Genomic DNA, 19646 nt, shown 5'->3' with positions numbered 1-19646 from the left:
TAGTTACAAACTGTTACAGTTACAACCTTAATCAGTACCGCACATCTTATTACTCAATTCAACCAACCAAGCTAGCGATGTTGTCTATCCGAATCCATACCATATTATTTTATTAAGTTACAGTATGTAGGGCAGGCCTACTTATATTTCCAAGATAATACAACAGTACACAACAGTACACTAGCATCATGCTAAGTGCTGGTTAGCATCACAGCATATAGGTCAAAACCTTAGGTCAATTAGATGATCAGTGTTATGGAAATCTTAGACCTAGTCAATACTGTGGAGATACACAAGTCAGAAATATCAAACAATAAATGGTGAAACAGACAGAGTTGTCTTTCGGGTTATTTATTTGAGGCCTCAAAGACACAGGTCTCACAGAACACAAGGTATTTTGAGAGAGTGCGCCCCGAGTGAAAGATTATATGAGGTTACATATTATATGTATTATATACAGGTTATATGATCTTGCCAGTTCAACAACATTCCGTCACTTATCAGGAGGGGCCCTGGCAGGAGAGATAAGCTTTCCAAAGGAACTGAAACTGTCAATCACTAATAGATTGAACCAGGAACCCATTCAGCAAAAAGGGGAAGTGGGGAAACTTGTCAGCAACACATGGAGGCTAAGAAATGGGGAACTTGATTATAAGACAGGGAAACTAACAGGAACTTGCCCATTGCCCTGTGCTTGGCACCCAGCCCCCTCCTGAAGTTCAGACCTTAGGTGACCTTAAAATATCACTCACAAAGCAGGCAAAGGACATGAACTGGAACACATCACCCAGACCTTACTCCAATGTTTTAAAAGGTCATGAGTGTCAGAACATCATTATGGAAACTGTTGCAAGTGCTGACAGAGTTTATAAGCTAAAATACATTATTATAGGAACTGCTGCAATTGATGTGTCCATGTAAGGTAAAATATAAAGTCTGCACTATAAGAATGATAAACTACACGTATATAAAGTTTGCCATTACATCAGCTTTGGTAACACAAATCAGTATTGTTACCGAGCCGGATAATCTATTGACCCATCTAAACTTAACGTTATTACAACAGTAGAGTAGGCCTGGTTGCAAACGAGACTATAAGCCAACGTGTTTATAGCATCATGCTAAGTTAGCATTTAATACCACAAACATTTTTACCACATACAACTATTATTTACTTTATTAACGCTTAACGAGGTTGGACAGTCGATGTTGTACTTTGATAACGAGACAATTGTGTGTTAAGAAAAATGACATTACAATAAATATAAACATGCATCTCTGGAAAATACTATTACCGCTGTTTCAACTTGTTGTTCGGCCATTGTGAAAGAACGAATGACTTATTCTGCGAGGATTTATAAAAGCAGCTGGAATCCCTTAAATTGCATTACTGCCCCATTTTGTTCAGAAAAACGCCTCACAAACGTATTAAGATCAACAGCTTCAGTGCGTTTTGATTCAATGCTGAGTACAGCCACACTGACAGTCTCTTCTCTGTCAGACCGCAAATACCTCATTCCTTCAGCGTTTGGGTCCGAATGCTTCTCGTTTTGCGCCGTCCAGTTCAAAATGAAATCGCCGCCAATCATATGTCCACGCTCGCGCCAGGACCGGGGGAGGGGTTACATGACGTGCATCTTGTGCTGCATTCACTTGCACTCGGACATTAGAGACTTTCTCTCATAAATGTCCGATGAGCCACAACTTTTCTTTCAAAACAAAGCTGCCAACTGGGGTGGCAAGGCCTATTTTTAGGGTGTCAGTTGCCACCCCGGTAGGTGAAACTAGGCTACTAGCTACAGTACAGATGGAACTAGATGAGCTGTTAACTCTCGCTCTGAATTTTTTTTTTTTAATTCTCGCTCTGACTTAGACAGGTTGAAAGAGACCCTACAGTATGTATTTCTGCTGAGTGTCATTATTCTATTGGATAAAAAAAGTTAGGAAACGCCCCTATAGGATCCGCCCCTATACGATCCGCCCCTATACGATCTGCCTCCTTGCTGCGGTCTGCAGCAGGCTGAACTCTGCTGCTCCGGGATGAGGGTCAGCTACATTATCTACGGTGCGTTCGTTAACTGTGCGGAGTCACTGTGGCACAGACTGAGGCGCTGGTGAACAGCTGTTAGAACGGGCCGTTCAGGTGTTCAGAGCAGAGCGTGATGTGAACTGAAACGTTTTTCTGTCGCAATATTATTTAAGGAATCGTTGAGCTAGCTATAGCTAGCATACATTGTCACTATCTATCTAACGTTAGCTTTAGCCTTCGTTTTCTAATAGTTTTTTTCATAGGCTATAAACAGGTGGTATACGTATATAAGTATATTGTACTAGAGCAAAAGTAGAAGTACTCAGATCTTGTACTTTAGTAGTTCAAACCGGAGAGACGTGATGTAAAGAATACATATTTATTGTTACACGTCATATGAATGAAATGATTGCCATGATAATACAACAGGAGAATGTAATGGTGTTTGGCGATTAGGCCACGGTTTGCAGGATAATCATTCAGGGGGGAAAGAACCGCTCCGATGAAATCCCCGGGGTCTAGACACTGGTGGTGGTGATAAGTAGGTGGGACCGGTCTGAAGAAGGAAGGTTTAGCTTTGTCCTGGAGGAGACGGGAGGTGAAAGGGGTGGAGGCGGGTTGCGTGTGGTCACCTGAAATGACAACTGACAGGGAGGAAGAGCAGGCATTTAAGGATTTTAGCATGTGCAGCAATTGGCTGCTGAGGGGTGACGCCCTCGTATTTAATGAGAGGGGAGGGAGCAATAGAGTGACGTGTAAGTGACTCATTGTTAGGTCTTCCTTATTAAACTTGCGCTAAAGCTTGCATAAGTACTCAGATATTGTACTTAATACAAGTAGAAGTACTCAGGTCTTGTTCTTGAGTAAAAGTAGAAGTACTCAGATCTTGTACTTGAGTAAAAGTAGAAGTACTCAGATATTGTACTTGAGTAAAAGTAGAAGTACTCAGATCTTGTACTTGAGTAAAAGTAGAAGTACTCAGATCAGGGCTCGAGCTTAAGGACGTCCCGTCGTCCCGGGGCCGAAAAAAATAGTGTCGGGGAGGATAAAAAATAATTTTGGGACGAATTTGGGACGAGAGTTAAAATAAAAATACCCTGCTAACTCTACTACAAACGGCGATGAAAATGAAACCGACTGCACGTTTTGTGTAGCACACAGTTATTAAACCACCTTGTCAACATAAACACACACGCACAAAACATTTAGCAACCTGCGAAATACACACACACACGCAGTACGTAGCTACAGCTGTGCCCGCGAATTCCTGTCCCGCAAATTCGCGGGTCTAGCTATGTACTGAGTGTGTGTATTTCGCGGGTTGAGTGATATACAATGATAATGGCATCCCGTGGAGGAATTCTGAAATGTTTTACCGTTACATCACAAAAACGCACAGCAGAACCAGACCCTGGAGCGCCGGCCTCTTTATTTACTTACTCCTCTTCATCCCCTATAGGTAATAAGGCTGAGAAGAGAACCCTCCATCGTATTTAGTCCTTAGCAATATGCTGCGCCTCTCCCCATGTAGGGATGGGTACCGAGCCCCGGTATTAAACGGGCCCTGGGCCGGAATTATTAAAGACAATGGTAACGTTAAGCTCCGACGTTATCGGACTTTTTATCGGTACTGGAGACATTTAAAAAATATATGTCATATGTATTATTGCTACATACACATTATATCGCAGTTTTAGTTTCGCCAACTCCGTTTCTAATATGCAATAAGACTACAACATGCGTCTATGATGTATTTTCGAGCTTTCCAATCCAGATGAGATCTCTCTCTCCCGTCTGTGTGCGAGGGGGCAGAGCAGTTTGTAAAGGTCTCCTGACTGGGTTACGGCCCGTCCACACTACAGCTTCAAAAAAAGCTTGGAGCTGGGCGTGTCTGAAGCTTGGGAATTTTATTCGAGCAACGCAACCAACAACCAATCACATGAATCTCCCGCCCCCGACATACAAAGCAAAAAACCCCGGGGATTTTATGCGAGCAATATATATATATAAACTCCCCAAACAGGCGAAAACCTACCAGTTTCACCCACTGTCTCTGCCACCTCCCTCCATGACTGGTTCTTCCGGTTTGTATCCCGGTAGGTGAAGAGGGTCTGGTCATACAAAACCGGTTGATTTGCTACGGCGATAATTAGTTTCTCCTCCATCTTTTTTTGAAATATAGAAATGAACGGCGGGATATCTCTCCCAGCTTAGACGCGGTTTGATTGGCTAGGGCTTGAGCTGTCAGATTTTCAGAAACGGGATTTGATTGGCTGGCGCTGGCTACTCCGGCGTCAGAAGTTGAACATTGTTCAACTTCTGACGCCGGAGACGGACCGCTATGTTACCCACAATTCAGTTCGGCGAAAAGCGAGGCAACGTGACGTCACCCCATTCAAAGTGAATGGGCAGACGCATTGGAAACTGTTTTTGAAGCTGTCGACGCTGTAGTGTGGACGCAGCGTTACAGACTGTTAGTGGTTACTCTGGGTTCTGTCTTCAGGACACAGTGTTGGATTTTTTTGTTAATTGGATGGGACTTGATTGGATTCAATATTAGAGTAATTTTCTCATTTGTGTGTTTGTTTAAATATATTTGGCCTTTGTTTAGGTGATTGAATGATTTACTCAAATAAAAAGGTTGATGAATTATCATCTAATGATTTGTATGATGTTTTATTTATGTTAAAGGTCACTTTGAATGATTTTAACTAATGATAATGTAGAAAAACTAACATTTTAAATTCGGGACGGTCCACATTAATTTCGGGACGGCTTAGATTGTATTTCGGGATGGTTCCGGGAGGATGGTGAAAAAAGTTAGTCGACTCAGATCTTGTACTTGAGTAAAAGTAGAAGTACCAGAGTGTAGGAATACTATGTTTCAGTAAAAGTCCTGCATTCCAAATGTTCCTCAAGTGAAAGTAGTTTGATTCTCATCAAAATATAGTTAAAGTAGCGACAGTAAAAGTAGTCATTGTGCAGATTGGTCCATTTCAGAATAACATATATGATATGTTTTATAATGATTGCTCATTAAAGTGTTCTCAAAGCTGGTAAAGGTGCAGCTAGTTTGAATGACTTTGTATACTGCAGGGTAGCTTGTGGATTTACTCCAGGTGGAACTAAAGTCTGATTTAACACTTGATTTTTTCATCATTCATCCACATCTGTGAAGTAACTAAAGGTATTAAATACATGTAGTGGAGTAGAAGTACACCATGTACCTCTGAACTGTAGAGGAGAAGAAGAACAAAGTAGCAAAACATTGAAAATGTGTACCCAAGTATAGTACTTGAGTTTATGATCTTAGTTACTTAGTTAAGCCTTGCACAGAGGCATGAAAATACATTTTCAAAATGCTCAACAGCCAAAATTATAAACTGACTGCTACAATTAAAATAAATGCTTTTATATATTTCTATTAGATGTGACTCTTTAGCGTTTCTGTTATTATTGACACTGCTGCTTTAGTTGCTCTGACTGCTAAAATCCTCTGTTATTCCTCATTTTAAAGCCGATATTCCTGGTGGGGTCAGGGGCTCGGATCCTTGTCACCTTTTTCATACCTGATGGGTTTGCATCCCTGACTACAGTTGCTTTAGCGTGTAGAAGCTAGTAAGCCTACTATTTGATTTGTTTTAGATAGGCACAACATGTTTCATATGCAGACCTTATTTTCCTGTTCCATGTTAAAATAAACATTTTTCAGTGGTAATTTTTTTTCGGTCATGGAAAATTAGGTAAAGGTCATTGAGAAGTCATGGAAAAGTCATTGAAAATCATTGGTGAAAAAGTGTATGAACCCTGGTTTATATAGTGGAACTACACTGTTTTATCAAAACCAAAGTGCCACGCAGTGACTTGGTATGCATGTATTTCAGCAGGAAATGTGCAACCTAGATGACATTTACCAACACAGACTATATAGAAATATTTGTAAAAGTTGTTCATGCGTTACTAAGTGAATATGGCATTAACCCTCCTGTTGTCTTCGGGTCAAATCTGACCGATTTACTACTTTCATCAATCATGTTTTACATTCGATTGATACCGAGAGCATGTTAGCTTAGCTTCTTAGCCTGAGCTAGGACTCAAACGTCACGCTCGTTGGCAGCAGGTCCCGCCCTGTCCCGCCTCGGCTCCGCCTCTTTTCCCTTATTTGGAGAAGGCGGGAGTTAGACTCTGACGACACCGTCGAGCCGTTAGTGGCCGACTCCGCCTACTAAGGGCTTCACGGCAACTCTGCAGAATCCTATGGGTGACGTCACGGACCCTACGTCCATTTATATATACAGTCTATGGTTGATACCTGTTAAATTGTGCCTTCATAGTGGGGAGGGGCTAACCCACGTGGTTTGGATGACGTCACACATCAGAGGGTAATGTGCGTCAGTAGTTGCAGGAAAGTTAGGCCGTCTTAAGTTTCGTATTGTGTGCGTAAATGAACGTGAGTGTTTGTCCACAGTGCTGCCTGTTATGTTGTTCTACACTTTATTATTATTGTGATAACTTCTGTGCCGATGTGGCTTAATGCAGAGTCTCCGTGCTCATGTGATCGGTGCATGCTGCGTGCATGTTTATTATGGCTGCTCATGAAGGCCCAATCCCAAACCACTCCCTCGACCCTACCCCTCCGTGATGGAGTGAACTCCGTCTGTAGCCACACTCGCAGCTCAACGAGGCTCCCTCCTGTCAGATGGAGGGAGTAAATACAGCAGCAAGCTTTGGGACGGTCTCCCTTCTCTCCGGCAGAAACAGGAAATGCCGTAACTGTGTGTAACAACGGTTTCAAATCAGGATCTCTTAGACAAAAAGTTTAAATGAATAACTCAAATAAAACTCCAAACATCTTTCATTGTGTTTCAAAGCTCTTTTAGTTTTAAACCTGATGTTTATAAGCTTCTTAGTTTTTGCAACGGTCTGTAAATATACACAACTTTATAATAAAATGCACACATTTACCTTTTTCTAGAAAAACACAGGTATGATCATAAGTTAAAAACATATGAGGTTATCATGAGGTTGTTAACATCGCAATTTATCAGTGGATGTTTGCTGGAACTACTTGTAAACAGCGTGTTTCCTGACGGACACACACAGCGTGACTCCGGTCAGGTAGAGACCGGTCTCAAGTCAGCACCGCTGCAGACTCGTTGTTTGAGGGCTTGATAGCCCACTCCCCCTCCACACTCGTTGCTTTGGAACAGCCCTCAATATGGCGGACCCTCCGCGTGAACGCGCAAACGGAGTGGTAGGGGGTAGGGGTAGGGTGTAGGGGGCGGTTTGGGAATGGGCCGAAGTCACTCGTCTAGTGAGTCGGCACTCCTGTCTCAAAGTTAGGTGTATATACACCGTGTTGAGTGGCACAGATCTATTATTAATGTAGTAGGATGTAGTTTATGTGGATAAATGTTTATGTGGCGTTAAATGTGAGATATTATGTGTTTACAGTTCATTTATTGCTCCGCTACTCGGCTACCGGAAGTAGCATGTCTGTAGCGTTTCACAATAAGAGCATCTGCTGCCGCTTTCCGCCAACCGGAAGTGGAACGTTATTCATTAGCGGTAGCTTAACTTTGACTCTCTGGATACCGTTTTAAATAGCATAGTAGATGAATTCCTAATTGTTGTTGTTTTACTTGTTAAAATATTGTTTGTAAATGTGTCTATTTGATAATAAATGTCATACTCTTGGGGGAAATCCTTGTCTTAGGCCTTTTTGTTGACTGCCAACTGTATCGTGTTTTCTTTCAAATTGAATCTGTGGAGTTTTTGCTGTTTGATCAAGTTGAGTCAGAGGGCAACTTTGATCAGTAGAACAGCTACACTTTAGGCCGTGTGCGCGGCCGCAGTTACATATGTGCTTGTAGATCTCCAACATAAAACACATGTAATTCATTCTTATTATTATAGCATTCTCATCCACTGCTTTAGCCTGTCAAGGACACCTGCACATCATCCTCACATGTTTGTGTGAGAGAATAAAGTCTTATTGTTTTGCCATTTTAGTTTTTCTCACTCTAAACTTTAACCTGTTAGGCCCCAAGCCTGTTTTTCAGGTCTCAGGCTCGAAAATGACATTTCCAGAACAAATGACCATAACTACACTTCTAAAAAGGGAACAGTAATAATCTTTTTTCTCAAAGTAATGATAAACCTGTGAGTTGGATGTAGAAAAGTCAGAATCAATATAGATGTTTTTTATTTTAAAGAAAATTCAGATTGAACATGGTAAAAAACTGTAAATTATAGTGTCCGTCCAAAAATTATTTTTTACTTATAAGGAAAACTACCCTTGGAAGATGGTAAGGTAGACTAAAAGCTTTAGGAATCCAAAGTACAACATATAAGTACCCTGTATCAAGATTGATGCAAAACAAGTGACATTTGACCTTTTTAGAGAGATTTAGCACAAAAAAAACACTTCTGGGGTCATTTGGGTGGATTTTTCATCTCTTGGCCAGTAGCTTTGCCGATATCTGTGTTGATAGGTAATAGATTAAGAGCGGTGAATCATCTTAGAAACAGGAAGCGCTCAAACATTTGTGTGAGTTTATCTAATTTAGCATTGATTCCATGTCAGCCACAGCTTGTTACAAAAATCATGAGTGTGTTTAACAAACTTAAACTAGCTTTATTAAATGTCAGGTCTTTGGCAGGAAAAACATTTTTAATCAATGATTTTATCACTGAGCACAATCTCGATTTTATGTTTTTAACAGAAACTTGGATTGAACAAAATAACAGTGCAGCTGTTCTTATTGAATCAACCCCTCCCAACTTTAGTTTTATGAGTCAGGAAATAATGCATAAGAAAGGGGGTGGAGTTGCTATTCTGTTCAATGATTCCATTCAATGCAGGAAGACATCTTATGGAAACTTTGATTCTTTTGAATATGTGGCCCTTCAGCTGAAATGCTCCTCTCGAGCTCTGTTCCTAAATATCTATAGACCACCCAAATACTGTGCAAGCTTTTTTGATGACTTTACTGAACTGCTGTCTATAGTGTGTATTGACTTTGACCGTCTAGTCATTGTTGGTGATTTTAACATCCATGTTGACAACCCCCAGGACAGAGGGGCTAAAGAAATGTTTTGTGTTCTTGATAGCTATGGACTGACTCATGTGACGGAGCCCACGCACAATAAGGGGCACACTCTGGACTTAATTATCTCAAAGGGTCTGAATATCTCTAAGGTTGTGGTGACTGATGTTGCACTCTCTGACCATTCCTGTGTTTTTTTTGAGAGCTCTATTTCTGTTCACAAAAATGTTCAAAAAGAGGTAACCACAAAGCGATATTTAACTGAAAATACTAGGGAAATGTTTACTCAGAATTTTTCTTCCACACTTGCCCCTGCTAACATCTCAGTAAATGAGCTAGTAGATCATTTTAATTCAAAAATTAAAATGTTATAGATGCCATTGCTCCAACTAAGGTAAAGGAAGTGTCTGGCAAGAAAATATCTCCATGGAGAAAGGCCATGACCGTGAAAACAGAAAAAAGAGAATGTCGAAAAGCTGAACGCAGGTGGCGAAAAACAAAACTCCAGGTTCACTTTGAAATCTATAAAGAGAGACTTGGCCTTTATAATTTGGAATTGAAAAACGCACGACAATTGTTTTTCTCTGACATCATTACCAAAAACAACGCACGTGCCTTGTTTGCTACCGTCGACGGACTAACTAACCCCCCAGTGTCAGTAGCCTCTGAATTTCTATCCACCAGGGCGTGCAGAGATTTTGCCTCCTTTTTCACTGACAAAATTCAGAAAATCAGACAAGCAGTCAGTGCCTCTGCATCAGGAACAGCAAATGTGTTGTCTCTGTGTCCACTTAACATCAATTCAGACATCATGACACAATTCCATCAGATTAATGATAAAAACCTAGAGGACATTATACAACTTCTGAAATCCTCCTCCTGCTGCCTTGATATTATTCCAACAGGATTTTTCAAAGATGTTTTGCCTTGCATGGCCTCAGATCTACTTCATATAGTAAACAAATCTCTTCACTCAGGTATTTTTCCACAGGCCCTGAAAACTGCAGTCATTAAACCGCTCTTAAAAAAGAATAATCTAGATGCTTCAGTAATGAACAATTACAGGCCCATATCAAACCTCCCATTTCTAGGTAAAATCATTGAAAAAGTTGTTTTTCAACAGTTGAGTAATTTCTTGCATTTAAATAACTGTTTCGATGTGTTCTAGTCAGGCTTTCGCCCAAACCACAGCACTGAGACTGCTCTTGTAAAGATCTTTAATGACATCCACTTAAACACAGACAGTGGCAGAACTTCAGTGTTAGTATTATTAGATCTCAGTGCTGCGTTTGACACTGTTGACCACAGCATATTACTAGACCGACTGGAAAACTGGGTGGGACTTTCAGAAACAGTTCTAAATTGGTTTGAATCCTACTTAAAGGACAGAAACAACTTTGTTTCTATAGGTAAATACACATCTGAATTGACAAATATGACATGTGGGGTTCCTCAAGGCTCCATCTTGGGGCCTCTTCTCTTTAACATCTACATGCTACCACTGGCTCAGATAATGAAAAACAACAAAATAAGTTACCATAGCTATGCAGATGACACACACATTTACGTAACAATTTCACCAGGAGACTATGCTCCAATTCAAACACTGAGTAAGTGCATTGAACAAATCAATGACTGGATGTGTCAGAACTTTCTCCAATTAAACAAAGATAAAACTGAGGTAATGGTTTTTGGAGCCAAGTCAGAACGTATACAAATTAGCGCTGAGCTTCAGTGTGCAATGTTCAAAACAACAGATAAAGCCAGAAATCTAGGTGTAGTCATGGACTCTGACCTGAGTTTCAACAGTCACATTAAAACAGTTACTAAATCAGCCTACTATCACCTAAAGAATATATCTAGGATTAAAAGACTAATGTCACAGCAGGATTTGGAAAAACTTGTCCATGCTTTTATCTTCAGTAGACTCGACTACTGTAATGGTGTCTTCACAGGTCTCACTAAAAAATCTATTAGGAAGCTGCAGCTGATTCAGAACACCGCTGCTCGAGTCCTCACTAACACTAAGAAAGTGGATCACATCAGTCCTGTTCTGAAGTCTTTACACTGGCTTCCTGTGTGTCAAAGAATAGATTTCAAAATACTGCTGATGGTTTATAAAGTACTGAATGGTTTAGGCCCAAAATACATTTCTGACCTCCTGCTAAATTATGAACCATCCAGATCTCTCAGGTCTTCAGGGACTGGTCAGCTTTCTGTCCCCAGAGTCAGAACTAAACATGGTAAAGCAGCGTTCAGTTATTATGCTCCAAATATCTGGAACAAACTCCCAGAAACCTGCAGGTCCGCTGCAACTCTGACTACTTTTAAATCCAGGCTGAAGACTTTTCTTTTTGTCGCTGCTTTTAATTGAACTATTCATATCTTAGACTGCACTGTAACTTGTATCCATGTACTTTTTCTTTTAATGTTTAGTTGAACAATTCATATCTTAGACTGCACTGTAACTTTTATCCATGTATTTTTTCTTTTAATGTTTATTTGATTAGCTTTTCTTTTTAATGACTGATTTTAAATGCCATTTTCTTAATGTCTTTCATTTTTTGTAAAGCACTTTGAATAGCCTTGTGTTGAAAAGTGCTATATAAATAAACTTGCCTTGCCTTGGTCGATTTTGATTGACATCTCTTTCTAACCGCTAGAGCCAATGGAATCGAGGGAAAGTTCCCCATACACACACAGGTTACCAAATAAGGAGTGAGAGAGACGAGTAGAAAAACCGGAAGCTGCGCAAGCCTCTGGTGTCCTGTCCCCCCACTTTACAAATATGTTTATTTGTTAACGCAAGCCGTCTTCGCCACAGAGGAGCACACAGCCTCTGTGAGCGAGTGAGACAGAGAGCAAGCTAGGGAGAGCACACTTTTATCTATGTAATAAATCATTCCAATGTGTACTATAGGACAGTAAAAAAAAAAAAGTTTTAAAAGAGGAGTGATTAGTCAAATATGCATAAATGAAAAATAATGCTAACTAGGTAAGATAAGAATAAACAAGTTTAAATGATTTGTGTTGTGATCATATTCTAAAGATGTTTGGATTATTAAAAAGTATACAGCTCCTCCCTTTCATATGAGTGTTGAGAGCTGTATCCATACATTGATTTTGTGCTCAAAGTGCACCAGATTGATGCATTTAACTTCAACATTTAAAAAACAGTCTTCCCGGGCGAGCATTAATCACATGTTTTCAATATTGTTTTTATTTCAAACTTTATAAATCTGGTTGTGTGGTTTAGGTTTTACAACACCTTTTGTAAATGTGTTATGAAAAAATAAATCTATTGGATATGCATGTTGCACAAGGTCGATTACAAAGAGAGTCCCAGTCAGTCTGGATCTTTTGGATAGCGTCTTCATCTGCACTGGCATCAGCTGACACAGCAGCAGCTGTAACTAACAACCATCGATAACCATCAAATTCCTTGTTCTTCAAATAAGACATGTTATGCATCCCAGGAAAGGCGGAAAGCATTTAGACTATAATTGAAGACAAAGAACCCTGGAACGTAAAAGGCAAAAACATTTGATCTCCAGTATCCACATCCAGCTGTTGTGAAGACCTCCATTGTCTTCCACTACAGTATGTCAACTGTTGATCGTTATCATCAATGTTCCCATTCAAGTGATGGGAACATATAACACAATCTGGAGTTGCCTCTGACATATAAGACCTGGATAACACACAGTGGTATCTTTCTGAAATATCTCCCAATATTTCTTTAGACAAATATTGGGAAATAAATGCATTTGTCATAAATGTACATAATGTGATTCCAGTTTTTAAAAGCTCTGGACACTAAAAGGAGATGTACAGTAATGAAAATACAACCTCACTGTCAGGTTTGACAATAAAGAATGCCTTTATAAAGGCTATCGGACACGTTTTCAATATTTATTGTTTTTATTTCAAACTTTATATATCTGGTTGTTTGGTTTTACAACACCTTTTGTAAATAATGTGTTACGAAAAAATAAATCTATTGGATATGCATGTCATTGTCTCCCATGTGATTGTAAATATGATATTTTTGTATAAAGAATGACTCAATTCTAACTGTATTGGAATGGCAATAAATGACAAACATTGTTATATAATTTTGATTCATCCTTTTATTTGCCCTTTCTGTAAAATGGTTTTATCACACCATTCTCTCAACAAGAATGAAGGTATTAGTATGCCTTTTTAACGTCTGATAATCCTGCATAATGTTTTGTGTTGACATCTAGCCATGTGAAATATTCTCAGAATGCTATACTTTCAACGAATTTGCAAAAAAGATTAAACAAGTTTGTACTCATAATCCCTTATGCAGTTAGTCAAGATTTTTCACGCTGAACATCTATAGAATTGTGTTTTCTTAGAAAAGCTTTAAAGGGGGGAAACATCTGCTCTTGTTTTAATTGAAGAGATTGCTATATATCCCATTCATAGGTTTGTTTCCATTCTAGATCAAACCAAATAGAGGGGACATGTTTCCAGGAAATATAATTCAAAAATTGACAGTCCCTCAAAAGTGTAGGCTACTTGAGTTTATTGATATATCTCTTTACTCAAGTACTGCCAAAATGAACTATCGCATGCAAGCAGCGTTTAACAATCAATACATTTGCCAATGGCTTATCAAGCTTTATTACCCTCATTTGTGGTAATAAATATTAATATTTGATAAAATAAGTAGTTTTTTATAGGGCTTGGCTTAGTCTGTCCCCTTCACTCTTATTAAGAAAATACAATTATTACAAAAGGAGGTTTATATTCTTTAACCAATGTAATGTGTGAGGGAGTCACGTTGTGCGAGCATCACGCAGTGTCGTGCTGTTAGCCTCGAGCAGGCTCTCTGTAGGAGGGAGCACGCTGTGAAAATCTCATCGAGAATCCACTGGAGGAGCTCTTCCGTGTCCAATGGCTGCTGCCGGTCAGTGGGCCGTGATAATTGAGTTCAAGCCTCTATAAATTGTTGCCGCATACAGAGGCAGGTAGAGTTGCCGGTCCTCGATCCTGTGTTTGTTTGACTAACGCTGAAGATGGAAAATACCCAGAACAAAGTGCAGAGGAAGCCTGTTCGCCTCATCGCGGCGGCCTGCAATGAGATGGGCATCGGGAAAGAGGGGGGAATGCCCTGGAGTTTACCGTAAGAGTGAAACCTTTGTGATGTCTCTTATGTGACTCATTCAGTCAGGAAGTGTTATGTCTCTAGTCTATATAATGAGATGTTGCTGTATCGAAGAGAGCCTCTGTATAATATAGCCTGTCTGGCCCTGTCATATAGGCTACTATTTCACTTGATTTTGATATGCTGGAGTCTTTGTATCCACATGTGTGCAATATGACAGCCCAATGGTGAGTATTACCAACTATTAGCTTGTATCCCACTATCTCCCAACCTCTAGGAAAAGTCTAGTGGAAAGTTTACATAGCCCATGAAAGCAGCTTCTAAGAGCTATTCTCACTGTCCAATATGTATTATTTTTCCATCAATGTGTGCCAGAGGTGTCAATATACATGCATACTTTGTTGGGGGTAATCGACCCGCTGTGGGACTAAAAAAGGAATTTTGATAAAACAGAGGTACAGCTGTGAGCCGATGTAAAGCTTTGGACAACTTTGCTATATTTCTAAATGAAAAATGAAAAATTGTCATTTTATTTCCTTGATTATGTCATTTGATGAAAGCAGTGTATGCTGAACTTCTTGGTGTATAGGTGAAAGCAGCAGCAGTGCTAGTTGAGAGAGACATTACTCCATAAAGCCAGAAATCTAGGTGTAGTCATGGACTCTGACCTGAGTTTCAACAGTCACATTAAAACAGTTACTAAATCAGCCTACTATCACCTAAAGAATATATCTAGGATTAAAAGACTAATGTCACAGCAGGATTTGGAAAAACGTGTCCATGCTTTTATCTTCAGTAGACTCGACTACTGTAATGGTGTCTTCACAGGTCTCACTAAAAAATCTATTAGAAAGCTGCAGCTGATTCAGAACGCTGGAACAAACTCCCAGAAACCTGCAGGTCCGCTGCAACTCTGACTACTTTTAAATCCAGGCTGAAGACTTTTCTTTTTGTGGCTGCTTTTAATTGAACTATTCATATCTTAGACTGCACTGTAACTTTTATCCATGTACTTTTTCTTTGAATGTTTAATTGAACTATCTATATCTTAGACTGCACTGTAACTTTTATCCATGTATTTTTTTCTTTTAATGTTTATTTTATTAGCTTTTCTTTTTAATGACTGATTTTAAATGCCATTTTCTTAATGTCTTTCATTTTTTGTAAAGCACTTTGAATTACCTTGTGTTGAAAAGTGCTATATAAATAAACTTGCCTTGCCTTGCCTTACTCATAAAAGCACTGTCTTTTGAGTTTATACAACATAGTAAAATCTGAAAAAGAGTTGTTTTAAAACTATACATCTCATTCCATGGGGCATCCTGTGCTGTATGTGGAAACTACAGTAGGCTACATGGGGTTATTTTTGCTTAACAGCTGACTTTTGTATGCCTGATTTTAATATTCAACATTTCACCCTTACAGATCTGAATTCCAGTGGTTCCTGAACAAAGTCACAACGGTGTCAAGACCAGGTATGCCTCAACGTCCATATTTCATCATAGTATCGCCATCTTATTAGGGCTGGGTTTTAAAAGCTGTAAAAGTTGAGATGTGGAGAGTCAAATATGCTATTCTTTTTTGTTTCAGGAAAGTTCAACATGATCGTGTGGGGGAAAAAGAGCTGGTTCTCCCACCCAGAAAGTACTTTCCCACTGCCCAATACTCTTCATGCGGTGTTGAGTTTGACACTGGAGTGAGTGCTCTCTCTCACTAACATCTGCTTTGAGATTCCAGTTTTTTTTGGGTTACCCAGAAACCAATCCCAGATTTCTTATTGTTCTTGTGAAAATAACAAACTTTTCTCCTCTTACAGCTCACCTCCAGATCATGCCCACTTTGTGTGTTCAGACTTAGAGGCAGCTGTCCACCTGGCTGGGAGCCCCCCCCTCGCTGACCTGATAGAGACCATCTGGATTGTTGGAGGAGTGCAGGTCTACAAGGTAAGCGTGTTTCATTGAAGCCTCGTGATACATATGGCAGAGAGCACGGCAGGAAAATTAGTTTTGGCCAATCAGCTATGGCCCCTTTCCTCGCATGACTCCCAGCATAACCAACCAGCTCTACCAGACTTCAATCCGTTCTACTCCGTTAGACTAATTTAACAAATGTATTCATGTTTGAACAGCATTTATGAGCCAATGGGCCTTCAGTCTTGTGTGCAAATGTTCTGACACATAACCAAGAATTAAAGCGATTACACCAAAAATGCCTGTTAGCAGAAGAACTCCAGTTCTAGTAAAAATCAAGGTACTGTTAAATACTGTCAGAACAAAATAGATTTTATGGGATTGTATGGCCATAAAACAGTTATCGCGGTACTGGAAAAAGCATGTAGGGCAGTATGTGCGCCATAGAGAAGTTTAAATATCGTCCTCCAAGGGTTTTCAGTATTATTTGGGATCAGTGGAACACTAGTTTATCTTTAACTCACTAATATAATAATCCAGTTATTATAATGACTTTACAATTTATAATAATCTTAATTTGATTGAGATTTGTGTGTTTTTATATTAAACTAATGTTTCCTTGCGCTAGAACCAACAATTTCTGGATGTTTCTATTTTTTCTTGGTAAGAGCCAAAATTAAATAAACCCACGCAAATCCCAGAATCAAAAATATAGTGACATATTAAGAACAAACTGTTCTTACAAAAAGGAAATTCATTCAGTTAGCTTCCTGCAGGAGGTGGTCTGCACATTTTATTACACTAGCAGGTTTGGTAAACAATATACTGTTAACATTGTCAGTGCTGTGTGGAGTCACAAATATAAAGAGCTGTCTTCCGCAACTAATGGATTTCTTCCTTCAAATGTCAGTATGTTCTTCCTTACAATAAAGGCTTATTTGTATCCCACATTCTACCGTATTGAAAAAGAAAAGCCACATTGTTAATACTGTTAATACTCTGTTCATTCTTCTGATCAGGAAGCTCTGCTGCATCGGTGGTGTGACTTGGTTTACCTTACGAAGGTCATGGCAGACTTTGACTGCGACGTTTTCTTCCCCGAGTTTGACAGAGAACTCTTTAAACTACAAGAAGGGTGAGTGTCCATCTCCTCCCAGACCATTATAGTGTGTGTTGTCCTGACCCCACGTCTAAACCGTGACAAGTGATATTTAAAGTTGTTTTTAACCTCGGCACACGTTGCTGACGCCCCATGAGAAAGTTATTTTTGCCTTTTGTTACAAAATAAACACGAGCACTACCATAGGACCGCACCGTTGGGGGTTTCTCTTGTTATTTAAAATTCTCTGCACTGAATTTGAAGACTAAATTACAAAATAATATACTAAAAGTAGATCATTCCCTTGTCTTTTTATTATTTGAGGTGATACATTACAACTTGTAATTAAAGAGTATTTTCATTGTTCTATGTCACTAGGTTGTATTCCATAACAAATGTGTATTATGTATGGATATTGTTTATCTATTTAATTATTGTGTTTGCCAGTTTTCTGTTCTTTTAATAAACTCACAAAGCTATTTTTTACTTTGTTTCCTAACCAGATTTCCTGGTGTACCGAGTGAAATTCAAGAAGAGAAGGGTGTTAAGTACCAATTCCAAGTATTCAAGAGAGAGACCGGCGACAGGGTTTAGACACTTAACAGAGAAAAACTCAAAGTCACTCATTACTTGATTACCTTTCAAGATCGATTGCAGAGTCAACTCATGGACAGGGAAAGCCAAAGTCTTGCTATCACTTTTTGTATTATATGGAACATTCCAGTGTTAATACTCTTTGACATGCTTGAAATCCCATTCTTGTTTTAAATTTAAAAAACAGCCACCCGCAAAGCCAACTCTTTGAACTTCGAGCTAATGTTTGCAACTAGTGACACTCTTAAATACTTCTTTCCGAGAACAATCAGAGAGTGGAACTTGCTACCAAAAGAAGCTGTCATCGCAGAAACCGTGGAGTGCTTCCGGCAAATTTTAAGAGACATTTAGCGGGGATCATCCATCCCCCACTGAGCGTGATACCTCTGGGTTCTGCTCAGTATTAATCCAGATCCAGACATCTTGTCAGGTTTCCCCACTCGTCCTCAGTAAGTGTGCAGCTGCAAAGAGAAAAGGGTAACAAATAATGAGACGTACTTTTGGATGAAGGTTTTATCTGTCTAGTCTTTTGTAAATTTGATAGTTTTTTCATGAAATGGTTAAAAGAAATGCATCAAGAAACAACTGAATTTTTGTGAACTTACTTTTAATGAAAAAAATAAAACAATCCTTCCTCATCTGGTTGTATGTGTTGCTTTATGCCACTAGATGGAGGCAACTCAATGAGAAAAGGAATGACAGCCCACCTTAATGCTCCCGGGAACTGAATTAACCACCAACTTGCATTACACACACACACACACACACACACACACACACACACACACACACACACACACACACACACACACACACACACACACACACACACACACACACACGGGTTCATGTAAAACAAGGTGGTCATTAATGAAAATAGCACCCTGGGCCCTGACAGAGACAGCTCTATTGGTATTGGATTTCATGTTCACCATGAAACCCTTAGTCAAAGCACATCATCTTCAACTAATTACATTTTGATACAAACACTTTGTACAAACAAGAAAACTAAGATAGTTAAACATTATTTCATGACATACTCCTAATTCATTACAATAAGAATATTTGAATATTGATATTTGTGATATAGACTTTTAGTCATTTATTTGGCACAGTTAATTTTCCTCAGTGGCGTCTTGAGCCTTTATCTCCTATGGGATGTTGGGCGGAGTGTGTTACAGGCACCCATACTAGAGCGTCCTGTTGTTCCTATTTTTTAATTGAAAGAACTTAATTGTGAACGACAAATATTTGTTGATATTGGCAGCAGGAGAGCTCTTTCATGTAAGCAGGATCAATAATACAGCTAACATCTTATTCAATAGAGGTAACATTGAGTTGCTTTATTATGGTTAATCTTTCAGTAAAAAAAATACTATTGGTTGAAGGCTATCATTATGTGTTCTTCAATCTTGAAAGATTGCAAGAATGTTGAATGAATACAGTTGTTTCAAGGGTATGTTATGAATACATTTTAAATGATTTTAGTTTCCTTGTACCTTGTTAATATAAAGTACCTCTATTAATATTGAATTAGTTCAATATTATGTTTTACATTATCCCTTACTTATTTACTTTTTGAAGAAGAAGAAGATGGACCTTTATTTATCCCCCAAGGGGGAAATTCAGTTTCCACTCACACATGCGTTTTTTTTTTTACATACAGTACACACTTTTTACATATACACAGTTATATGCACACAGTTGAGAGGTCAGAGCAGAGGCAGCCAGTCTAGCAGGCGCCAGTGAGCAGTTGGGGGTTAGGTGCCTTGCTCAAGGGCACTTCGGCAGTGGCCCAGGAGGTGAACTGGCTCCTCTCCAGTATCAGTCC

General features: G+C 39.3%; 2 protein-coding genes across 2 annotated transcripts in view; one reads left to right on the top strand and one right to left on the bottom strand.

Annotated features, from left to right (window-relative positions):
• The window catches only part of mterf2 (mitochondrial transcription termination factor 2), a 28812-nt gene that overhangs the window by 961 nt on the left and 8205 nt on the right, over window positions 1-19646 (bottom strand). Inside the window, exon 2 of the transcript XR_004569715.1 lies at window positions 18200-18276. The gene's annotated coding sequence lies outside the window, so the exon portion shown is untranslated. The remainder of the gene's footprint in view (window positions 1-18199; window positions 18277-19646) is intronic.
• zgc:153031 (uncharacterized protein LOC557552 homolog) lies at window positions 13928-18453 on the top strand. The gene is made up of 6 exons (XM_034223380.1): window positions 13928-14230; window positions 15638-15687; window positions 15803-15908; window positions 16029-16155; window positions 17142-17257; window positions 17725-18453. Exons 1-6 carry the CDS (start codon window positions 14124-14126, stop codon window positions 17813-17815), a joined length of 597 nt encoding a protein of 198 aa, XP_034079271.1. The 5' UTR covers window positions 13928-14123; the 3' UTR covers window positions 17816-18453.

The sequence above is a fragment of the Gymnodraco acuticeps genome, unplaced genomic scaffold (assembly GCF_902827175.1).
Source record: "Gymnodraco acuticeps unplaced genomic scaffold, fGymAcu1.1, whole genome shotgun sequence".
In the NCBI taxonomy this organism is placed as follows: Eukaryota; Metazoa; Chordata; class Actinopteri; order Perciformes; family Bathydraconidae; genus Gymnodraco; species Gymnodraco acuticeps.
Note: the sequence above shows the minus strand (reverse complement) of the source record. Positions and strands in the feature narration are given on the sequence as shown.